Here is a 25,404-nt window from a genome sequence, read left to right as displayed (position 1 = left end):
AATTTTTTGGTCTGAGCATATGAAAGAATAGTGATCCACATACTGGAATATGGAGGACTCGGTAGGTATAGATTTGTAGGGGGGAGATACAGGGAGTTTGTTTTTGACATGTTAAGTTGAAGATGTTAGATATCCAAGTGGAGACGAATACATAGATTGGAGTTGAGGCAAGAGGCTTGGAGATAATAATTAGGGAGTCACAATATATAAATTTCTTCTTTTTTGCTGTTTTACAAGATACAATTTACACATACCATGAAGTTCACCCATTCTAAGTGCACAAAACAATGTTTTTTAGTAAATTTATACAAATACCAAAATCAAGAGTGAAAGCAGAGAAATTACTACTGACCTTATAAAAATTAAACTAACTATAATACTAGGAGCAACTTTATGCCAACAAATAAGAAAACTTAGATTAAATGCACAAATTTCTAGAAAGACACAACTACCAAGATGAACACAAGAAGAAACAGAAAATCTAATAGATAATTCCAAAGTCTCAGTATCACCTCCTCCAAAATATAAATTACTGTGGTAATTAACATATGTCTCTGATGTTTTTCCTTCCAGGAGGTGGAGCTTAATTCCCCTTCCCATGAGTGTGGGCTTAATGTCTTGCTTCTAACAAACTGAATATGGAAGGGGAAGAAGCTTTCTTCACTCTGCAGTGAAGAAAGCTGGCATTTAAACCAAGTGATCAATTTTAATATCACTAGTAATAGGTCATGTTGCTATCATGTACCCTGTGATATGATGTAATGAGAAAAGCACTTCACCTCTGTGGTATTCTTCCCCCAAATCTATAACCCCAGTTTTAAAGGAGAAAACAACAGATGACCCCAAACTGAGGGAAATTCTACAAAATATCTGACCAGTGTTCCTTAAAAGTGTCTTCTTCTATTCTTCAGATAGAATAACTCTATCCATCTATATCCAAGTTTGCTGATTATTTCTCCCACCGTCTCAAATCTGCTATAGAGCTACTCCAGTGATTTTTTCTCTTCAGTCATTGAACTTTTCAAATCCAGAATTTCCAACTGGTTCTTCGTCTTTTTTTTCTTCTTTAAATAAATTCTGTGTTGAAATTCTCTGTTTAATCATGGTCATCATACTTTTCTTTAATCTTTTAAACATGGTTTCCTTTAGTTCTTTGAATTTATTTCTAAAGGTTGCTTTGAAGTCTTCATCTGCTAAGTCTAATATCTGAGTTTTGCCTGCAGTGTTTAGCTACTGATTTCTCCACTCACTTTGTTTTCTTAAATTCTTATTTCTATTTTCGTTTTTACTTTCTTTCATTTGTTTATTTTTATTATTCTCATTTTTATTTTTAAGCCTGCCTTCCTAGTGGTTACCTCGTCTGAGTCAGAGGTTGTGCTCAAACACCCTGAGCCAGTAATAGTTCCACCCTGATGGAGCCACGTTTTCTGGGGGAAGCACATCAAAGTTTAGGCAGTTTTAAACTATTCCATGGTTTTCACCTTCTGTGGGCCCTCTCAAATCTCTGCATGTGTATGCAGGCTCATTTTCAGCCAGGCTTGTGTGAACAGCTTGGGCCTTCTCTGGCTTCTTCTATGCAGATGTTTGGGGAGCTTACGAAGGCCCTTTGTAGCTTTCTCACTACCCACATCTCACTAGTAAATTTCTGGCTAGTTTGCTGGTTCGATGCTTGCCCTAACCAGGACCACAACCTCAGGCTAGCTAAGCCACTGGTTGTCTCTGTTTGTTTGCCACCAAGACCACTACTGTTACTGACATTGCTGCTGTGTGTGAGTTTTTTTCCATGCTCTGCTCCAAATCAGTCAGCCCCTTCTGGCAGCCAAGCTGCTGGCTTCCATGATCTGCCCCACCCTGATGGAATTACTGCACTGACCGAGCTTAAGGTAGGAGACAGGAGTGTCCGCAGCTAAGAACATCACAGACTTCTACTGTTCTTAGCCAAAGTTCAGTGGGCTTTTTTTATGAATACCGCGTCTCAATTTGGTATATGCCTTTGGTCAACTTCCAGAGCCTAGAAATAGTTAATTTTTTTTTAGTTGGCATTTTAATTTTACAGAAATAGTTATTTTTGGTAATTCAGTTCTTTTTATCATTGCTTTATCAGGAGAGGATTTGCTGAGCTACTCACTACACCATATATACCACTATAGTTGACTTTGAAGTCAAAAGATTTTACGTTAATATTAACTTATATTAAGAATCTTAATATTAAGAAATATAAAGGTCCTTTACCAGATAGTCTATCAAAATTGTAAGTCTGTGTATAAGTAAGTTGTTATTAATGCAAAACATTATAACAACATATATAATCCCACGCCAAGTACAAATAAAGAACGAACTTCTGTCCCAAAGTTCTGACAATTTCAGAAGGGACATAACAATTTTCCTTTAAAAAAGTCTGTGGACCACCTCAAAAGCTCTATTTATTTACACACTTATTTACTTAATCATAAACCAATCAGATAATAAGAATTCTAGGTTTCTAAATTCAAAGAGGGAAGGCTGTTGACACATTTTGCTGCTTGGGCTATGTTCCCACTTACTAATGCTGCTGTACTCTCTCCTATTTCATGGGGGGAAAATCTCTTCCTGTAGGACTATGAGTGCACCTCACCTTTGGGCTCAGTGATGATATGGCTGACTCCAAGTCTCTGACAGACGTAATGGAAGGCCTGATTCCCAGGATTACACCATTGATCGATATAGTCATTCGAGCATGTCCATAGCATGTTGTTCACTGTATCGTAACAGGCACCTGCAAAAAGAACATCCTTTATTCAACTATCATACCATCGACTGCTTGATACATACTTCTCATAAGCAGTGCTAAAGAATGAAAGGGCAAGGATTCTCCCCAGTGCTGGCAAGCCACATCCCACATCCCCCCAGTGCTGGCAAAGCATTAGATTGGGGCTCAGTAGGAAGGCAGGATTCAATGTCTACTTGGCTTAACTCATATGTGAGAATGGAATAAGTCTCATGGAATAGAAAGTTTTTAGTAACTGACTTACATGTGACCTTTTTAATTCCAAAAAGGATTTAAGTGGCTTACAGTAAAACCCAGGTACTACAAGACTAATTAACATTAACACACAGTAAAAGCCTTAGTAACTGAGCCCAAAACTTAGATATGAGCTCCTAGGTGCCAAGGCAAAGAGAAAATCCAATGTGCTAACATAATGCTCATTTTCTAACAATAAGAAGTATACTAATCCCTCAGGGGAAAGAAATCTTTTTATGGCATGAACTTTAAGAAGAATTTGTTATAGACAACATTACACAACCTAATGGACAGTATCTTCAATAGTAATTTATGCAGAGGAATTTCACATATGACAATTTCTTATATTAATCCTCACAATTAAAGAGTAGCATAAAAAAATTCTTTCAAGGAAACTAGAATACCATAGAGAATTAGCAAGATTTTTTAAGAGAAATTGCTTAAATTTTGAATTTTCCAAGGAAAATAAATGTGGGCATTTATTTCTTACCCAATCCTGGTACAAGAGCACCACGCCCCAATGAGCTTCCAGCAGCATCTATGAGATCGGCACGACTTGTGAATTGACCATCCGAAATATTATACACCAAGCTAGAAGCTAGGACTTCAGAAACAAATATTAAGCTGTTTAATAAGCCTTAAGATGATGGTTAGCTTAAACTTCAGCCTCTTAGCAAGACTTTATAAAAATCACATCTTTTTTGGTTGTCTATTGGTGGTAACAATGAGGAGACAAAAGACACACATTAAGACCACGAAAAGAAAACTGTCATAAAGCCTTTTCCAATACAGTGAACCATATTTTTGAGAGTGTTTTTATTTTTTTTATTTTTTATTTTTTTAATTTATTTATTTATTTATTTTTGGCTGCGTTGGGTCTTCATTGCTGCACGCGGGCTTTCTCTAGTTGCGTTGAGCGGGGGCTACTCTTTGTTGCAGTGCATGGGTTTCTCATTGTGGTGGTTTCTCTTGTTGCGGAGCACGGGCTCTAGGCGTGCGGGCTTCAGTAGTTGTGGCTCGTGGGCTCAGTAGTTGTGGCTCACGGGCTTAGTTGCTCCGCGGCATGTGGGATCTTCCCGGACCAGGGCTCGAACCCGTGTCTCCTGCGTTGGCAGGCGGATTCTTAACCACTGCGCCACCAGGGAAGCCCTTGAGAGTGTTTTTAAAATGGCAACTTTCACATACAGGTTTTTTTCAAGATAGATTGTCAAAAGGGTAATTGCAAGAGGGGTTATGATTATTAACATCACAAGGTAACAATATTTACAAGAAATACTTTACATATATTTGGTGCTCAAAACAGGTTAGTGGATGTTTAGTTGCTATCCTTCCAAGCCCTGGCTCTAAAACTTGGAAACACTTCGGCCTTTTCCCTTAACACAGGGAAGTGTAGTGATGACAAGCATGAGCTTTAGGATTCTGAATTTGAATTCCAGCTCTACCACTTCTGTGTGACCCTGGGAAATTTACTGAACCTCTCAGTTTCCCCATGTGTAAAGTGGAGATAGTAAAAGTTACCTACTTTATACAGTTATTGTGAAGATTAAATGAGTTAAAATATATCAAGGATCTGCTTTTTTTTTTTTTTTTTCCTGAAAAGGTTTTATTGTGGCTGCTGCTTTCCTCATGGCGGCCAGGACACTCCTCAGCTCCTCTTTCTTCCTCTTGGCACAGATGTATGTCCCCACCCTTTTCTGGATGAACTTGAGGGCCTGCTTGTTCTTGGAGACCCTGGCATGCCGCTCCATGGCATGCAGCTCCTAAGGGGCAAAGCCACACACCTTTTGGATCACATCTTGCAGGGCTATGCCTCAGCTTGCTCATGTTCTTGGTCACCTGGTGGCCCTTGTTGAGGCCCACGGCCATGGGGCAGCAAGGAGCCATGGCGGCTGCTCTTCAATGGCTGCCATGGCAGAAGGGCCTAGCTGCTATTATTGATAAAACTTTCTTCCCCACTTTCCAACAGAAAATTCTAGCACTGTCTCTCAAGTTCCTGTTTCTTATTCCCATCACCCTAGTAATCCAGATTCTCATCACGCCTGACTTGAGCTATAATCTAAACTGTACTCTTTGTTTCTTTTCTATTTTCTATTGTTCTGTCCTGCACACCAACAAAATGGTCTTCTCCAGATCTCTTTTTCATTGTATTTACCATGCATATGCCTTTCCCCTATGTGGCCACTTATATGAATAATAGCCATTTTTCATGACTTAAACTCAAAACTTCATGAAGTCTCTCCCCTCTACCCCACTCAACAATGACCCTTTCTTCCTCTGATTCTGCAGCACTTACATCTGCTCCCCATGGTTCAGGCAGTGATAGAGCATTGTATATCATTTTCTAGTTGTTTCACACACCTGCATCGTTTCTCCCAACCAGACTATGAGATCCTCACGGCAAGCACCACTTTTCCCACTCACTGAGTAGCCACCACAGTGACCAGTGTGGAATAGGACATAGAAGAAATTTAAGCATTTATTTATTTGTTGGTCTAAAATAGAATCACTGGGTAAGCTATATCCTCATGAAAAAAATGGCACCGTGAAGGCCTGTTTTAATCAAATGGGGCTAATTTCAGTTGAGTGGAAAAAACCATGCCAAGGATACTAAAAAAGAGTTTCAGATGATTAATGGTCAATACAAAGACAAATAACCCAATTTTAAAATGGACAAAGGATTTGAATAGATATTTCTCCAAAGAACATATACAAATGGCCAATCAGCACAAGAAAAGATGTTCAACATCATTAGTTGTTAGGGAAATGCAAATCAAAGCCACAATGAGATACCACTTCATACCCACTATGGAGTACAGCTATTAAAAAAAAAAAAAGAAAATAACAAATGTCAGAGAGGATGTGGAAAAATTGGAGCCGTTGCTAATGAGACTCTAAAATGGTACAGCCATTCTGGAAAACAGTTTAGCAGTCCCTCTGAAGCTTAAACATACAGGTACCACATGACCCAGAATTCTACTCCTACACATATACCCAAGAGAAATGACAACATGTCTATGCAAAAACTTGTACATGAATGTTCAGAGCAGCATTATTCAAAACAGTCAAAAAGCAGAAACCACTCAAATGTCAATGGATTATATTCATACAATCAAGTATGATTTGGCCATAAAAAGAAATGAAGTAATGATTTGTGCTACAACATGGATGAACCTTGGAAACATTATGCTTAAAAAAAAAAAAAAAAAAGCCAGTCACAAAAGCACATATATTGTATAATTCCATAAATTTGAAAAGTCCAGAATAGGTAAATCCATAGAGTCAGAAAGTAGATTGGTGGATGCCAGGGGCTGGGGAAAAGGGGGGATAAAGGGAGTGATTGCTAATGGGTATGGGGTATCTTTTTGGAGTGATGTAAATGTTCTAGAATTAGATTGTGGTGATTGTTGGACAACTCTGAATATATTAAAAACCACTGAACTGTATACTTTAAAGGGGTAAATTTTATGGTATGTAAGTTACAACTCAATAAAGCTGTTATTTTTTTTTTTTAAAGAGAGTAGTAAATTTACATCATTTACCCGAGGGCTAAAGGGGGCATCCTGGTCACATGTTAGAGAAAACAGGCTGTTGAGAAAAAGTCTAAACCATTTAATTCTAAAAGCAAAAGAGAGGACTTCCCTGGTGGTGCAGTGGTTAAGACTCCGTGCTCCCAATGCAGGGGGCCCGGGTTCAATCCCCGGTCAGGGAACTAGATGCCGTATGCATGTTGCAACTAAGAATTCGCATGCCACAACTAAGGAGCTGGTGAGCTGCAACTCAGAAGCCTGCAAGCCACAACTAAGGAGCCCGCCTGCCGCAACTAAGGACCCCACGTGCCGCAACTAAGGACCCGGCGAACCGCAACCAAGGAGCCCACTGGCCGCAACTAAAGATCCTGCTGGCTGCAACTAAGGAGCCAGCCAGCGGCAACTAAGGAGCCTGCAAGCTGCAACTAAGGAGCACGCCTGCTGTAACCAAGACCTGGTGCAACCAAATAAAGAAAATAAATATTTAAATAAATTAACTTTTAAAAAGTAAAGACAAAAGAGTTTTGGAGTTGTTATGAGTATCTAAATCCCAAACACGTGCAACTACTTGAAATGGCCTAAAAGTTAAGTTGATACTAGATAAATGGTTTTATTTAAGCTGCTGAGGTTAAATTTATATCTGCAGGTTAAAGTTTGGGTAAGAAATGCTTTTTTAAACATCTAAATATGAAATATAATCCTTCAATGGAATTACTGTAAGTAAATTATTTTAAAAAGACAGAAAATGAAATTTTGGGAAATGAAAATAAGTAAATTGATTTCAAAACATTTTAATTTTATGTGCCTAAACAAATTTTAAGGAAAAAAGGAATGTTAAAAAAAAGGTGTTACCATATATAAAAGGAATATTTTGGGTTTGTTTTTGTTTTTGGAAATACTCTAACATACTTTATTGCACATGATCACCAAACAATGGTGTGAGATACTATTAGCCTTTTATTTTTTACAGATGGGAAAACTGAGGCTCAGAGGGGTTAAATGATGTCCCTAAGGTAAGAAAGACAGAAAATGGCAATGTAAAAGGAACATTTTTTTATTCTATATTATTTTCTTTTTTTTTAAATTGATTTATTTTTATTTTATTTATTTATTTATTTTTTGGCTGAGTTGGGTCTTTGTTGCTGCCCGAAGGCTTTTCTCTGGTTGCGGAGAGCAGGGGCTACTCTTCGTTGCAGTGCGCAGGCTTCTCATTGTGGTGGCTTCTCTTGTTATGAAGCATGGGCTCTAGGCACATGGGTTTCAGTAGTTGTGGCACACGGGCTTAGTAGTTGTGGCTCACAGGCTTTAGAGCGCAGGCTCAGTAGTTGTGGCGCACGGGCTTAGGTGCTCCGTGGCATGTGGGATCTTCCCGGACCAGGGCTTGAACCTGTGTCCCCTACATTGGCAGGCGGATTCTTAACCACTGCACCACCAGGGAAGCCCTATATTATTTTCAATTTAACTATTTGTCCACTCTGAAGCCAAAATCACATTGCTTTAATTACTATAGTATGCCTCCCTCTTTTATAAAAATATATGTACACTTATATCCCCATATCCCTTCCCTCTTGCATCTCCCTCCCATCCTCCCTATCCCACCCCTCTAGGTGGTCACAAAGCACCGAGCTGATCTCCCTGTACTATGCGGCAGCATATATATAGCTGATCACTTTGTTATACAGCAGAAACTAACACAACATTGTAAAGCAATTATACTCCAATAAAGATGTTAAAAAAAAAAAAAGAAATACATAAAAAATATATATATGTACACTTAACATTAATGAATTTTTGCATATATTATTTTGTATCATATACATTTTTATGTGTCCTAAAATGGAGGTATTTCACAGACTTATTTTCATAGCTCTCCAGTGGGTAGAGTTCTTTCGGTGTCAGTAAATAAAGTGGCAACAGATTATTTTATTTCCTTAAATCTTCCTGACCTCATTATTATTTCTAGTAATTTTACAGGACAATAGTTTTCAGAAGTGTACTATTATACCACCTTCAAAAATTCTATTTTTAATTCCTCCTAGCCTATAACTATACTGATAAGGATTTTTGTTGTTATCAAAGAGCATCTGTAAACAGAGCAAGTGTAAAATCACTATTAGGAAAAACCTTAAATTTCAAAGTTAGGGACAAATTGGGAAAAGAGCCACAAATAAATTTAACTTACTTTTTAAAGACGACAAACCACTTGTTCCACCAAAAAGAGACCGGGTAGCAGAGCTGCCTGATCCCCCTGGAGGTGGGACCAGCATCACCAAGTATGTACCACAGGTGTAAATGGGTGTCTTCCGAAGCATTTTTAGAGGAAGCCCACAGCTAGTATTCGCTGGTAAAAAGGAATGAAAATGGTGAGCAGAAATAGTTGACACACAGATTAATTTGATTACCAAACCAAATTAGAGTATAACGAAGGGGCCCCCAATTCTAACAAGAATATACTCAGACTCAAAAAATAGAGCAAGAAATAATAAGCTAAGGGAAAAATAATGATCTTCTGTCTCCACAGCCTGGTCCCAAGCCTCCTGGTTACATGATCTGAACATTTCTCAAAGGTGTTCCCAGTATTCAATATGTCCTTATGCCTTTTAAAAATCTTTCAATGGACTTGAGGACATGGGGAGGGGGAAGGGTAAGCTGGGACGAAGTGAGAGAGTGGTATGGACATATATACACCACCAACTGTAAAATCGATAGCTAGTGGGAAGCAGCCACATAGCACAGGGAGATCAGCTCGGTGCTTTGTGACCACCTAGAGGGGTGGGAGGGAGACGCAAGAGGGAAGAGATATGGGGATATATGTATATGTATGACTGATTCACTTTGTTATAACGCAGAAACTAACACACCATTGTAGAGCAATTATACTCCAATAAAGATGTTAAAATAAAATAAATAAATAAATAAATAAATAAATAAAATAAAAATCTTTCAAAAGAATGAACCCTCACGTGGACTAAATCTCAAAATAAAAGAAGAATCCTACTGTTTATGTTTCCCCCTAGGAAACTGTGCTCCAGTAGAGATCTTTTCATTTTATATAGAACAAATTGTTAACAGGTTTGTGATATTACATTCATTATAAACAGCTCTGAACATGGAATCTACCAGAAATTTCAACCCATAACTAGTTAATAAAAGCTTTCACAATGTCTATCACAAAATAATTTTATGTCTGCAGAATTTATAACCCATGATGTATTTTCTTTTTTTTAGGGTCAGTGACATAAACTATCATTAGGAAAATAATTATTGTATCTAATCAAGAGGTATAAAGTGTACTTTAATTTCCCTTACTCACTGGCAGATCTGAAAATGTAGGGTGAATTTAACGATTTTCTATATATTAGTCCAGTGAAGATTGACGATGGCAACAGAAAGTCAGAGTGTTTTACCTAGGAAGCTGTCAAGGTATAAAATATGACTGCCTACATAGACATAAAACTATCTTTAGATGGTTTAGATTAGAAAAATGAGACAAGTGAAACCTAATCTGTCATTTGCTTTGAATGCCTGTGGTTCTAAAAAGCTCCATTTTTTAAAATTCCAAGCCGCCAACAAGTATATTCTTCATTTAGGACATAAATCCAGTAGCATAAATTTCCATAAGTAAGAAACCCAAAAGGGGCAACGACTGAAAAACTAGCAACTTTGTGAGCATAACCACACAAAGAGCATAACCACACAATCGTGGTTTTCACCAAGATGTTTTTAATACACATATTCTTATTAACATGGTAATAGGTATTAGTTTATCACAGAATAAAAAATCCTAGACCCTCTGAATGCTGAATTAATTGTCAAAAGTTCACTTAGCCTATAACTGGTGAATTTTTATGTAGCAACCTCAGGTTAAATGAATACATAGAGAATGTGCATAAAAGTATGAGTGAAATCACATGTTTAGAGTACAGATACCAGTTTTCACAGGATTCTAGATATACCCTTGCCTTCTGAGTCCACTTTCTGATATCACCCATGTTTTCTTATGTAACAAACATTCCTTTAGTATTTCTATTGTGCAGGCTAGTATTCAATTTTCTCCCAAGGGACAAACCCAGATCAAGCCTTCAGCTTGTCAGGAAAATGTTTATTTAGGTAATAGGACTGTCCTCTACAAAGTATGTCCTATAATTCAAATTATCCACATACCCAAGTTATAACAACTATTAATAAATTCCCTACTTATATTTGATACAATAGAGACCTGTGGAAGTAAATACTATCCTTAAATTCTCATATGGACTAATAAGTATTTAAAATTTGATAGTCTCACAATGAATTAATCACAAATATTTTCTCTTCCTAACATTTCAATATATAAAAGGATTAAAGCATAAAACTGCATTAAACTCATTAAACATATATTAATTCAGATACATTTTTCTATACATGGCTCTTTTTCTGGCCTGATCTTTTACTACAGGTCATGATTTGTTATAAATTCATATAGTTGGTATGTAATATGAAAACTCCTCAAGAATAATGGTTCTTGACTTTGGGGGGGTCATAAATGACCTTGAAAATCTGATAGAAATTATGATGATACATATGTTATTTAAAACTTTGGGAGAGCATGTTTATGAACCCCTGAAAGGCTTATCTCCGCTAAGAATTCCTGCTTTAAAAGTACAGGACAGTGTGTTTAGAAGGCTACCTTTTATTGAGAAAAGAAGGACAATAAAAATACATAAATTTGTCTTTCTAAATTAATTTAATTTCTCTTTGCATAAAAAAACCGCCAGGATAAACAAAAACTAATAAATAGAGCTACCTATAGGGGGTAGGGTGGAGCAAGTACTGAATATACAAGGACGCGAGAGTAAGACTTCTCTGCATACACCTTTTATATTGGTTTCACTTTCAAACTCTGTAAACATACTATCTATTTTCAAATATTAAAGTGCAAACACTAAATGCCAAATTCCAGAAAAAGCAACCTCTGTTGTGGAAGGTTTGCCTCTTATTTTCTTGGTCAAGAATGTATTTAGAAAAACTAAAAATAGGACTACCATATGACCTAGCAATCCCATTACTGGGCATATACCCTGAGAAAACCATAATTCAAAAAGAGACACGTACCACAATATTCCTTGCAGCACTATTTACAATAGCCAGGACATGGAAGCAACCTAAGTGTCCAGCAACAGATGAATGGATAAAGAAGATGTGGCACATATATACAATGGAATATTACTCGGCCATAAAAAGAAATAAAATTGAACTATTTGTAGTGAGGTGGATGGACCTAGAGTCTGTCATACAGAGGGAAGTAAGTCAGAAAGAGAAACACAAATACCGTATGCTAACGCATATATATGGAGTCCAAAAAAAATGGTTCTAAAAAAAAAAAAAAAAAGGTTCTGATGAACCTAGGGGCAGGACAGGAATAAAGACGCAGACATAGAGAATGGACTTGAGGACACGGGGGAGGGGGAAAGGGTAAGCTGGGACGAAGTGTGAGAGTGGCATTGACATATATACACTACCAAATGTAAAATAGATAGCTAGTGGGAAGCAGCTGCACAGCACAGGGAGATCAGTTCGGTGCTTTGTGACCTAGAGGGGTGGGATAGGGAGGGTGGGAGGGAGATGCAAGAGGGAGGGGATATGGGGATATATGTATACATATAGCTGATTCACTTTGTTATACAGCAGAAACTAACACTACATTGTAAAACAATTATATTCCAATAAAGATGTTAAAAAAAAAAGAATGTATTTAGTGAAGATGATGCTAAATGTGAGTTTTTACATTCATGAAGCAGATGCTAAACGTGAAAACAGTTTATACTAACAGTAATGATAAGGTATTTACAATTAAACACAGAGCTGCTTTGAATTATTACAGATTCATGCTAATTCATATCCACAGCCAACAGTATGTATTAGCTTGGAATTTTAGAAAATGAAAAATGACTGGAAGGACATTAAAAACGGTGAACTATGTAAAGCAAAGTGCTTTGTATGGCACACTGTAAGTGCTCAATAACAAGTATTGCCTGAATTCCACAGGCAGCATGCACTAATCACAAGCTGAATGTATCAAGCCATGAAAAGGCATGGAGGAATCTTAAAAGCATATTACTAAGTGAAAGAAGCCAATATGAAAAGGCTACATTCTGTATAAATCCAATTACATGACATTCTGAAAAAGGCAAAACTATGAAGACAATAAAAAGATCAGTGGTGGCCAGGGCTTGCGGGGTGGGGAGGGATGAACAGGTAGAGCACAGAGGATTTTTAAGGCAATAAAAGCACTGTATATGATGCCATAATAATGCTCATATGTCATTATGCATTTGTCCAAACCCACAGAATGTACAAGACCAAGAGTGAACCCTAAGGTGAACTATGGACTCTGGGTGATTATGATGTGTCAGGGTGGGTTCATCAGCTGTAACAAATGGACCACTCTGGTGCGGATGTTGATAATAAGGGAGGCTGTGCATGTGTGGGGGCAGGAGGTAGACGAGAAATCTGTACCTTCCTTTAATTTTGCTACGAACCTAAAACTGTTCTAAAAAATAAGGTCTTAAAATATATATAGCTGAATGGAGCTGTACAAGGTAAACATATGAAAAACGACGGGCAGCCTACCTGCTTGGTCCTCTTTCAGGGTGTTGGAGATGGTGGAGCCGGTGAGGGCAGCCAGCGTTGCGGAAGGCGAGGCTCGGTAGCGTGAAAGTCTGCTCAGAAGCATCTCATTAATGCTTTTTGCAGACTCGCCCTCTTTTCTCATTAGAATTGTGCGTTCCTGAAGCGGGTTGGCTACAAATACACCATTTTCAACCTAATATTTAAAGAAAAAGAGGTCCTTAAATGATATCTGTTTCCTTTCATTTAGCAAATTTCTACTTGAGAAGTGTATTATTGTCATCTGGTTACTCAAAAACATTTCCCAAAATTGTACCTGAGTAGGTGCTCTACAAAAACTGAGAACAAAAGGAAGCCTACAAGAAGTTTGAGAGCTTTCATTTTTCATAATAGCCCAGATTTTAAAAGTAATGAGCTAAGTTTAATAGGTTCTATGAAAGGCTGTTGATTAAAATTCCTTATATTGAATTCCACAGGCAGCTCTCACTAATTACAAACTTCTGACAGGTACAAGTAAGATGAGAGGAAAACAAATCAATCAGATCTTGATTTACCATTAAGTACAACCATGAGGATAATGTCTTCTTGAAATATAATTAGTGGCTAAAATCCAAACTCTGTATTAACAGCAGTCAACACTAACCCCAGCTGCTCGGGTATTGGCAGAGCAATTGTGGAGAAAGGCAGACTTTGTCTGCTAAAAATATATGCCAGTTTAAGCTGGATCCTTGCTGGTACTTGGCAGTTCTTCCTTCATCACTTGATTATTCCCCAGCAAAATCTCTGGAGTGGTGATTCCAAAATTCCTTCACCAAATTTTGAGCTTGGCTTTAAGCAGACCACCTGGCTTTCTTTATTGCTAAAAAGATCCAGACCACTTACTATAAGCTGCTCCCACTCATCTCTCTTCCCACTCAAGAATCTTTGTATCCAGCCTCATTTATTCCTTTCCTCTTAATCCAGAGGAAGAAGCACTTCACCTCATGTTATTTAAGGAAGAAGCACTCTGCCTCCTCTCTAACTGCTCCCTCAGTTATCTCCCATCTGCCCCTTCACGCTCAAGGTCTCCCTCTCTGATTTCCTGGTGTCAAATATTCACAGGCCTCCGAGATCTTAAACAAAACCTTGGTGGCCCATTGCAATACCATCCCTCTTCTCCACTCCCACTCAGTGCCAAATGTCTCAAATATATCTCATGCAGCCTCTGTACCCACTGCCCCCTCCAGACCCAGACTCCTGGGTCTGGCTGCAGTCTCAGAAACAGATGCCACTAGCAAAGGTGGGCAGGACTAGAGATAAGAGAGAACAGGAGTATAAAGTGGCAAGGCTTCCAGAAGCAAATAAAAAAGCAAAAAAGAGTCCAAAGTGAAAGGGTGGTAACAGAGAAGAGGCAAGAGAAAGAGAGCAAATTGAGGAGCACAGCCAGGCAAGGTTCCCGGAGGGGCTGGACCTGGTGGGGGGAGGCTTTTACAAGACATTCACAAATGGTAAGGGAATGAGTTTCTTAGAGAGCTTGAAATGCTGTTTCTATTTCCTCCCCTCTGCTTTTTAACACTTTGCAGCTACTTAACTCAGCTCCCTCTAACAAGTGGACATTCTTGATGGGCCGAGAGTAACCTAAAACCAAAATCAACCTTTTTTTTGACTTCCGTGTAGGTGTGCCACGGTTGCCAGAACTCTTAAGGTTGTCCTTCCTCAGTCTCGGTGGTAGAACACAATCCCAGTTTGTTTCTTTTTAACATGAACACTTACCTATGTGTAAGGGACTCTTCTAATGAGCAAAGCCAAGATAGTTCCTGCCCTCCTTGTTCTCCTCTTATTTGCTGGTTCCCATCTCCACTTACCTAAATGGGAGTTTGCTTAGAGTTAGACCCAGCCTCTGGTGTCTAAGACCTCTGCCTGGAACCCTCTGTCCCTAGATCCTTCTATGTGTGGCTGGTTCCTTCCCATCATTCGGGTCTCAGGTAAAATGTCACCGCCTCAAAGAGGCCTTCTATGATTACCAATCTAAAGAGGAATCTCCTCCACCCACCCACCCACCCCCCACAAGCCAGAGCACAGCACCCAGTTTTATCTGCACAGCATTTACCATTCTCTGAAATTATCTTACTCATTAATTCATTTATTGTTTGACCTTCTACCTTCCCCACCCCAACTGAATATTGGCTCCCCAAGAGCCGGGACCCTGCCTGCCTTGTTCACCATAACATTTCTAGCACTCAGAGGCACACAGTAAATACTTGAAGCTTTGCTGAGTAAACAAATCGGTGCCCTGGCCCAAATCCAATCCCACCTCTCCGAGGTGGCTCGCACGTTTCTATATACAGACCCAGCCTTGCTACTGAGATCTAGTGCTGCTTCTCCAACTGCCTCCCACTCCCCAGCATTTCGACTGGAGCAGCCTGCTGTCGCCTAAAATTTAACACATCCACATCTTACCACGTCATTTTACCCCCCCCCCCCCCAGCTAAATTACCCTTTACCAAGTATAGCTCTAGTTATGCTGCACAACTCTAAATATGACCCTTCAAAGGCATCCAGATAAAAATCAATCACTTGGCATTCAAAAGCATTACCCAGTCTAGCCCTATGAGAAAAACAACAGATAACTTAAGGAAAAAAATTATATCATTGTGTTCAAGTACTTTGAAAATACTGAAAAGAAAGCCTGATAAAGCGTCTGTGAGAAGCAAGGAGGACTGGGCTTTGGTGCCCAAGTGGTAAATCTGGGGACCTCTGTACTTAGCTAAGAAGCTCTTTGGGATGAAGAAGCTACTACTGATTTAGAAAGGAGGGGAAGAGCCTGGGAGGAGTAAGAAGCAGCACAGAGTTAGTAACGATGAGAAGCTTCCCTCTGGCTCCCTTCCTGGCCCAAGCCACCACCTCAAACCCAATGACCATCCAGCCTCTCAACTGGTCTCCCTGTTTCCACTTTGACCCCATATGCTTTATTCTCCACACACCAGCCAATGATTTATTTACAAATGTAAATAAAACCATCTCCTTCCCTGTCTGAAACCCTGCAGCAGCTTCCCAACACACTTATAATAAAATCCAACCTACTGGTAAGGTCCATGGGGTCCAACATCCACTGACCTCCCCGGCTGGCCTGCCTCTGCTCCCCCTTTCTCACCACACTTTCAGCCACACTGCCTTCTGTCGCCCCTCCAAAACGCCTGTACGCTAGGCCTGTACTTGCTGATCCCTCTTCCTGGACTGGACTAGTTCTGGTTTGCCCGAGACTGTCCTGGTTTTAGCACTGAAAGTCCCATGTCCCAAGAAATCTCTCAGGCCCAGGCCAACGGGGATGGCTGGTTGCCCTCTCTGGCAGGATGGATGGCTGCTTCTCATCATTCTCGTCTCAGTTCAAATGTCCTTCCTCAGAATGGCCCTATCTGCCAGGCAAACTGGAGCGGCTCCCCACCTTCATGCCCCCTCACTCTCTATCGCATTATCCTGTTTTATTTTCTCCCCAGCATTTATCACTTGCTGAAATTATTTTGTCCTTTTTGTTTCCTTTCTTACTCATTCCCCACACTCTAACGTAAGCACCTTGAAAACAAATGCTTATTACCCTGCTACCCAGACAAGGCACTGGATTAACACAGGATGAATGAAGGGCATCTCAGTCAGCCAGATCATAATTTAAAGGAAATAATAAACCCATCAGGTGAAGGGGGAGAGGGACCTCGTGTGTCCGTTACTATACTGACTATATGTTTAGGAAGAGACATAAACAAGACAAGATAGCAGTCAAATTGTCACTGAATCTATCTAAAGAACAGCAGTTTATACAAAGCACATGGGGGCAGGAAGAACTCTCAGAGCAAAATAGAAGTGAAGATGTAAAACATGTGCCCTGAAAAGGTAAAAGAGAGTCATAGAAGATTCTCAAGCAGGGATGTGTCCGGTGTACAGGTAACCAAATCAGGCAGGAAGATTCCATGCCTCAGTTATTCTATAATCTTAAAGGCCAGAATTCTAAGTGCCTTAGAGCTTCAAAAGGCCTGTGACTGCAAGTGGTAGACTATCACATTGGTGGCCCTGGTGAATGATGTGTCCTAACATTCATGCCCTTCTTTAGTCCCCTCCTACACAGAGTCTGGGCTTGGCCATTAGAAAGCATGATGCAAGCAGAAGCTTGATAAGCACTTGTCATCTTGAAAAGCTCCCATCTGAAAGCCAGCCTCTGTGCTGTCAACAGGCTCAACCTAGATTACTGACATCAAGTGGAGAGAGACTCTGGAAGAAGCCAACTTGAATGTTACAGGCCCAGTCAAGCTCCAAGTTGAGTGAAGCTGTGGGTGTGACCTCAGCTTCACCATGTGGTGAAGAATCACCCAGCTGAGTCCCGTTAACCTTTAATTCACTGTTGCTTGAAGTCACTTAGTTTTGGGGGTGGTTTGTTGAGCAGCAGCAGATACCCCAAGTCAGAGAAATTCTATGACCCAAATGTTAGAGGTTGTTTTATATTAATAATAGTTTCAGTATTAATTACAGCTTAAGACCATATTTCTATAGTTTACCTTATATAACAATTAGTTATCTAATTTCATTCTGAGTTAATAAGAAATCATTTTGAGAGACAAGTATAGCTTGTTGGATCCTACTCTGACCTATTCAGTTTAGGTAACCCTTCAATCCTTTAGTTCTCCCTCAATCTGAGCTAGTGTGTAGATCAAATTCAGCTGATTTTCATGAAAAATGACACAATGGAAGAACACTGGTGGTGTTCAAGCTTCCAAAAATATGTTTTTAATATTTTTTCTGATTATAAAATATATGGTCCCTTCTACAGCTGTTTAGTCTCTCTAAGAATCTTTAAATCTTGCTTTAGTCTATTCTTGACCCAAAAACTACAATGAACTTTTAAAACCACATCCTGCTCAAAACTCTCCAAGAGCTTCCCGTGTCACCTGAGATAAAATCCAAATACCTTGCAAGGCCCTGGTATTTGCAAGAAGTGGCCCTGGCTACCTCTCCAACTTCACCACTCATCACTCAACCCTCTCATCACTCCACTGGAGCAAGGTGCAGAAGAATGTGAATAACAAATCACCATTCATGTAAAAACAGAAAAACAAAAGCATACGTGTATATTTGTTCCTATGTTCTCGCATTACCTCTGGAAGGATACAGAGGAAAATGTTAACATTACTTGCCTCTGGGGAGGGAAATTGGACTTGAGGCAGGGTAGGTGAGAGACTTTTGTACCATTTGAGTTTTGTAACTATATTGTCTTTTTTTTTGTTTTTAAGCAGCATATTGGCTCACCACACAATTTCTTTAGTAAATTTTATTCCCAACAAATTCAACTTTTTTTTGTTTGTTTTTTTCTTGTTTGGGGTTTTTTTAACATCTTCATTCAAGTATAATTGCTTTACAATGGTGTGTTAGTTTCTGCTTTATAACAAAGTGAATCAGTTATACATATCATATGTCCCCATAGCTCTTCCCTCTTGCATCTCCCTCCCTCCCACCCTCCCTATCCCACCCCTCTAGGTGGTCACAAAGCACCGAGCTGATCTCCCTGTGCTATGCGGCTGCTTCCCACTAGCTATCTCTTTTACGTTTGGTAGCGTATATATGTCCATGCCACTCTCTCACTTTGTCCCAGCTTACCCTTCCCCCTCCCCGTATCCTCAAGTCCATTCTCTAGTAAGTCTGTGTCTTTATTCCTGTCTTGCCCCTAGGTTCTTCACGACCATTTTTTTTTTTTTTTTTAGATTCCATATATATGTTTTAGCATACGGTATTTGTTTTTCTCTTTCTGACTTACTTCACTCTGTATGACAGACTCTAGGTCCATCCACCTCACTACAAATAACTCAATTTCGTTTCTTTTTATGGCTGAGTAATATTCCATTGTATATATGTGCCACGTCTTCTTTATCCATTCATCTGTTGATGGACACTTAGGTTGCTTCCATGTCCTGGCTAGGTTGCTTACATGACTCTTTTTGAATTATGGTTTTCTCAGGGTATATGCCCAGTAGTGGGATTGCTGGGTCATATGGTAGTTCTATTTTTAGTTTTTTAAGGAACCTCCATACTGTTCTCCATAGTGGCTGTATCAATTTACATTCCCACCAACAGTGCAAGAGGGTTCCCTTTTCTCCACACCCTCTCCAGCATTTATTGTTTGTAGATTTTTTGATGATGGCCATTCTGACCGGTGTCAGATGATATCTCATTGTAGTTTTGATTTGCATTTCTCTAATGATTAATGATGTTGAGCATTCTTTCATGTGTTTGTTGGCAATCTGTATATCTTCTTTGGAAAAATGTCTATTTAGGTCTTCTGCCCATTTTTGGATTGGGTTGTTTGTTTTTTTGATATGGAGCTGCATGAGCTGCTTCTATGTTTTGGAGATTAATCCTTTCTCAGTTGCTTCACTTGCAAAAATTTTCTCCCATTCTGAGGGTTGTCTTTTCGTCTTCTTTATGGTTTCCTTTGCTTTGCAAAAGCTTTTAAGTTTCATTAGGTCCCATTTGTTTATTTTTGTTTTTATTTCCATTTCTCTAGGAGGTGGGTCAAAAAGGATCTTGCTGTGATTTATGTCATAGAGTGTTCTGCCTATGTTCTCCTCTAAGAGTTTGATAGTGTCTGGCCTTACATTTAGGTCTTTACTCCATTTTGAGTTTATTTTTGTATATGGTGTGTGGGAGTGTTCTAATTTCATTCTTTTACATGTAGCTGTCCAGTTTTCCCAGCACCACTTATTGAAGAGGCTGTCTTTTCTCCACTGTATATTCTTGCCTACTTTATCAAAGATAAGATGACCATATGTGTGTGGGTTTATCTCTGGGCTTTCTATCCTGTTCCATTGATCTGTATTTCTGTTTTTGTGCCAGTACCATACTGTCTTGATTACTGTAGCTTTGTGGTGTAGTCTGAAGTCAGGGAGCCTGATTCCTCCAGCTCCGTTTTTCTTTCTCAAGATTGTTTTGGCTATTTGGGGTCTTTTGTGTTTCCATACAAATTGTGAAATGTTTTGTTCTAGTTCTGTGAAAAATGCCAGTGGTAGTTTGATAGGGATTGCATTGAATCTGTAGATTGCTTTGGGTAGTAGAGTCGTTTTCACAATGTTGATTCTTCCAATCCAAGAACATGGTATATCTCTCCATCTATTTGTATCATCTTTAATTTCTTTCATCAGTGTCTTATAGTTTTCTGCATAAAGGTCTTCTGTCTCCTTAGGTAGGTTTATTCCTAGATATTTTATTCTTTTTGTTGCAATGGTAAATGGGAGTGTTTTCTTAATTTCACTTTCAGATTTTTCATCATTAGTGTATAGGAATGCAAGAGATTTCAGTGCATTAATTTTGTATCCTGCTACTTTACCAAATTCATTGATTAGCTCTAGTAGTTTTCTGGTAGCATCTTTAGGATTCTCTATGTATAGTATCATGTCATCTGCAAACAGTGACAGCTTTACTTCTTCTTTTCCGATTTGGATTCCTTTTCTTTTTCTTCTCTGATTGCTGTGGCTAAAACTTCCAAAACTATGTTGAATAATAGTGGTGAGAGTGGGCAACCTTGTCTTGTTCCTGATCTTAGTGGAAATGGTTTCAGTTTTTCACCATTGAGGATGATGTTGGCTGTGGGTTTGTCATGTATGGCCTTTATTATGTTGAGGAAATTTCCCTCTATGCCTACTTTCTGCAGGGCTTTTATCATAAATGGGTGTTGAATTTTGTCGAAAGCTTTCTCTGCATCTATTGAGATGATCATATGGTTTTTCTCCTTCAATTTGTTAATATGGTGTATCACGTTGATTGATTTGCGTATATTGAAGAATTCTTGCATTCCTCGGATAAACCCCACTTGATCATGGTGTATGATCCGTTTAATGTGCTGTTGGATTCTGTCTGCTAGTATTTTGTTGAGGATTTTTGCATCTATGTTCATCAGTGATATTGGCCTGCAGTTTTCTTTCTTTGTGACATCTTTGTCTGGTTTTGGTATCAGGGTGATGGTGGCCTCATAGAATGAGTTGGGGAGTGTTCTTCCCTCTGCTATATTTTGGAAGAGTTTGGAAGGATAGGTGTTAGCTGTTCTCTAAATGTTTGATAGAACTCGCCTGTGAAGCCATGTGGTTCTGGGCTTTTGTTTTTTGGAAGATTTTTTTTTTTAAATTTTATTTATTTATTTATTTTATTTATGGCTGTGTTGGGTCTTCGTTTCTGTGCAAGGGCTTTCTCTAGTTGTGGCAAGTGGGGGCCACTCCTCATCGCGGTGCGCGGGCCTCTCACTGTCACGGCCTCTCGTTGTGGAGCACAGGCTCCAGACGCGCAGGCTCAGTAATTGTGGCTCTCTGGCCCAGCTGCTCTGCGGCATGTGGGATCCTCCCAGACCAGGGCTCGAACCCGTGTCTCCTGCATTGGCAGGCAGACTCTCAACCACTGCGCCACCAGGGAAGCCCCTTTGGAAGATTTTTAATCACAGTTTCAATTTCAGTGCTTGTGATTGGTCTGTTCATGTTTTCTATTTCTTCCTGGTTCAGACTCGGAAGGTTGTGCATTTCTAAGAATTTGTCCATTTCTTCCAGGTTGTCCATTTTACTGGCATATAGTTGCTTGTAGTAATCTCTCATGATCCTTTGTATTTCTGCAGTGTCAGTTGTTACTTCTCCTTTTTCATTTCTAATTCTATTGATTTGAGTCTTCTCCCTTTTTTTTTTTTAAATTTATTTATTTATTTATTTTTATTTTTTTGGCTGTGTTGGGTCTTCGTTTCTGTGCAAGGGCTTTCTCTAGTTGCGGCAAGTGGGGGCCACTCTTCATCACGGTGTGCGGGCCTCTCACTATCGTGGCCTCTCTTGTTGCGGAGCACAAGCTCCAGAAGTGCAGGCTCAGTAGTTGTGGCTCACGGGCCTAGTTGCTCCGCGGCATGTGGGATCTTCGCAGACCAGGGCTCGAACCCGTGTCCCCTGCATTAGTAGGCAGATTCGCAACCACTGTGCCACCAGGGAAGCCCTTCTCCCTTCTTTTCTTGATGAGTCTTGCTAATGCTTTATCAATTTTGTTTATCTTCTCAAAGAACCAGCTTTTAGTTTTATTGATCTTTGCTATCGTTTCCTTCATTTCTTTTTCATTTATTTCTGACTTGATCTTTATGATTTCTTTCCTTCTGCTAACTTTGGGGGTTTTTTGTTCTTTCTCTAATTGCTTTAGGTGTAAGGTTAGGTTGTTTATTTGAGATGTTTCTTGTTTCTTAAGGTAGGATTGTATTGCTATAAACTTCCCTCTTAGAACTGCTTTTGCTGCATCCCATAGGTTTTGGGTAGTCGTGTTTTCATTGTCATTTGTTTCTAGGTATTTTTAGACTTCCTCTTTGATTTCTTCAGTGATCTCTTGGTTATTAAGTAGTGTATTGTTTAGCACTATATTATCTTTTTAAAAGACAATATTTTTAAAACATTAAAACAACATAACAATCACTAAATTTGGAGAGAAACTTACCCATACTTCCAAGTATCTGGCTGAAATCATAATTCACAGCAAATCTAATTCTTTCCAATAATAATCATTAGCCACATTTATGTAGCAAATATTTATACTATTTAGAAACCAAAATTTTTTTAATGCCTTTATTTTATTTTATTAAATGTGTTTTTTTTTAACATCTGTATTGGAGTATAATTGCTTTACAATGGTGTGTTAGTTTGTGCTTTATAACAAAATGAATTAGAAACCAAAATTTTTCATGAATCTGCAAAGTAAAGAAGTAGAGTCACAGATGTAGAAAACAAACTTAAGGTTAGCAGGGGATAAGGGGAGGGAGGGATAAATTGGGAGATTGGGATTGACATATGCACACTACTATATATAAAATAGATAACTAATAAGAACCTGTTGTATAGCACAGGGAACTCTATTCAATACTCTGTAAAGGCCTATATGGGAAAAGAATCTAAAAAAAAGAGTGGATACATGTATATATATAACTGAATCACTTTGCTGTACACCTGAAACTAACACAACATTGTAAATCAACTATACTCCAATAAAAATTAAAAAAAAGAACAAATTTGAGGGCATTATGCTAAGTGAAATAAGTCACACAGAGAAAGACAAATACTGTACGATCTCATTTATATGTGGAAGATAAAAAGTTGAGCTGACTGAAACAGTAGTTTCAATGGTAGCTGCCAGGGTGGGGGGTGATGGGGAGATGTTGGTCAAAGGGTATGAACTTTCAGTTAGAAGATAAATAAGTTCTGGGGATCTAATATACATACAGCATGGTGACTATAGTTAATAATACAGTATTGTACACTTGAAATCTGCCAAAAGAGTAGATGTTAAATGTTCTTAGCACAAGCACACACAAAAATATGGCAACTATGTGAGGTGATGGATTTGTTCACTAACTTGATTGTGGTAATCATTTCACAATATATACATGTGTCAAATCATCACACTGTAAATCTTAAAAATATACAGTTTTGTCAGTTATACCGCAATAAAGCTGGGGAAAAAATCTCAGGGCTAGAACCCTTGGAATCATCCAATCTGAAGCCCTCATTTTATAGATAATTTTGTGCAGGGGTGGGGGGTGTCTGGTTTGGCCTAGGCAGTTCACCAGAGAGCTATGGCTAAGCCCTGTAATTTGTGATTTCTGAAGCAGATTATTTTATTATCTATTCAATAATTTAAGGTTTAAAAAGCAAAGTTAAAAATACTTCCACGTCCCCACAGTCTACTCCACTACCTCCCCGCTGATTTCTCTCTTTTTTTCATTGCAAACATCTGGAGAGAATTATCTATTCTTCACCACCATCTTCTCCACCTCACTCCTCAGCCAGCTCCATCTGGCTTCCACCCCTTACCCTCCCCAACAGCTCTTGCTAAGGCTACCACCAATAGCCTCCATATTCTCCATTCAAAAGACCTCTTTCAGGCTCAATCTTGACTTCTAAACAGAATTCAATGCTGTTAACCAAGTTCTCTTTCTTATAAAAATTTATAAAACATTATAAAAATTTAATTTTTTTAAAAGTCTTTATTGAATTTGTTACAATATTGCTTCTGTTTTATGTTTTGGTTTTTTGGTCACGAGGCATGTAGGATCTTAGCTCCCCGACCAGGGATCGAACCCACACCCCCTGCATTGGAAGCCGAAGTCTTAACCACTGGACCGCCAGGGAAGTCCCCCAAATTTAATTTTTTATAGCCCATTTTTAAACTTTTAAAACACAAAGAAAGATGAACGGTGGAAAGCAATTCCTTCCCCACTACATTCCCTCCCCAGATGCAACCAATGTTGCCAGTTTCTTGTGATGCTTCCACTCATTCAACAAATATCTAGTAAGCACCTACTGTGTGCCAGGCACATTGTTCTAGGTGCTGGGGACACAGCAGTCAACAAAAGAGAACAAAATCCCTGCCCTAGAGCTGACATTCTAGGCAAGGGAGACAGTCAATAAATAAGCAAATAAATTGGTAGTAATAAGAGCCACAAAGAAAAAGCAAGGTAAAAGGGATAAGGAGGGACAGGATTATATCTTGCATAAAATAATTTATAAAGAATGGTCAGAAAGGTCTTTCTGATAAGGTGATATTTGAGCAGAGACCTAAAAAAAGTGAGAACAAGCCAACTGGTTATCTGCACAATGACAGCCCAGCACAAAGGCCCAGAGTGGGGGAGCACATTCAGTGTGTTTGTATGTCAGCAAGGAGGCCAGGTGTGGCTAGAGTGGGGTGAGAGGGGGCCCAAATCACACAATACCTTTACAGAGGTGAATGGGATTTGGGAGACACTCTGAAGGTAAAGCAGACAGCATATGATGACTGGACATGGAATTTGGGAAGGAAAGAAAGAGGAATAGAGAGGGACACCAAGGTCTTTGGCCAGCACTGAAAGGACACAGATGCCATGAATTGAAATGGGAAAGCCTGCAGGAGAAGCAGGTCTGGAGTAAAATCAGGAGTTTGGTAGAGGGCATGTTTAGCGTGAGGGAACTATCAGACTTCCAACCGGAAAAGTCTCATATTCTGTGTATATACAAACACCCACCCACATCAATACGCATCTAGAGCTTCAGGGACAGGTTTTGGCTGAGAAGCAAATTTGAGCATTATCTGTATAGAGATGTGTTTCAAGCTACAAGATAGGATGAGATCAACAAGGGAGTAAGAGCAGATAGAGTAGAGAGAAAGGGTCCTGGAAATAGGTCCTGGTGCCCATGACTGTTGAGAGGTAGAGAAGACAGGCTGGGCAGGAACAACCAGTGACAGGAGAAGTCCTATGGGTGTCCCAAA

General features: G+C 39.2%; 1 protein-coding gene and 1 pseudogene across 4 annotated transcripts in view; both read right to left on the bottom strand.

The window, feature by feature from the left end:
- HECTD4 (HECT domain E3 ubiquitin protein ligase 4) overlaps positions 1–25,404 on the bottom strand; it is a 199,788-nt gene that overhangs the window by 107,762 nt on the left and 66,622 nt on the right. For all 4 annotated transcript variants that reach the window (XM_068562278.1, XM_068562280.1, XM_068562282.1 and 1 more), the window contains exons 8-11: positions 13,141–13,333; positions 8,711–8,869; positions 3,492–3,605; positions 2,615–2,755 (exon numbers count right to left, since the gene is read on the bottom strand). In XM_068562278.1, the coding sequence (XP_068418379.1) occupies positions 2,615–2,755; positions 3,492–3,605; positions 8,711–8,869; positions 13,141–13,333 (607 nt within the window). The remainder of the gene's footprint in view (positions 1–2,614; positions 2,756–3,491; positions 3,606–8,710; positions 8,870–13,140; positions 13,334–25,404) is intronic.
- Positions 4,564–5,045, bottom strand: LOC137776949 (large ribosomal subunit protein eL36-like; annotated as a pseudogene).

This window comes from Eschrichtius robustus, chromosome 14, assembly GCF_028021215.1.
Source record: "Eschrichtius robustus isolate mEscRob2 chromosome 14, mEscRob2.pri, whole genome shotgun sequence".
In the NCBI taxonomy this organism is placed as follows: Eukaryota; Metazoa; Chordata; class Mammalia; order Artiodactyla; family Eschrichtiidae; genus Eschrichtius; species Eschrichtius robustus.
The sequence above is the reverse complement of the archived record's forward strand: the minus strand, read 5'-3'. Positions and strand labels throughout refer to the sequence as shown.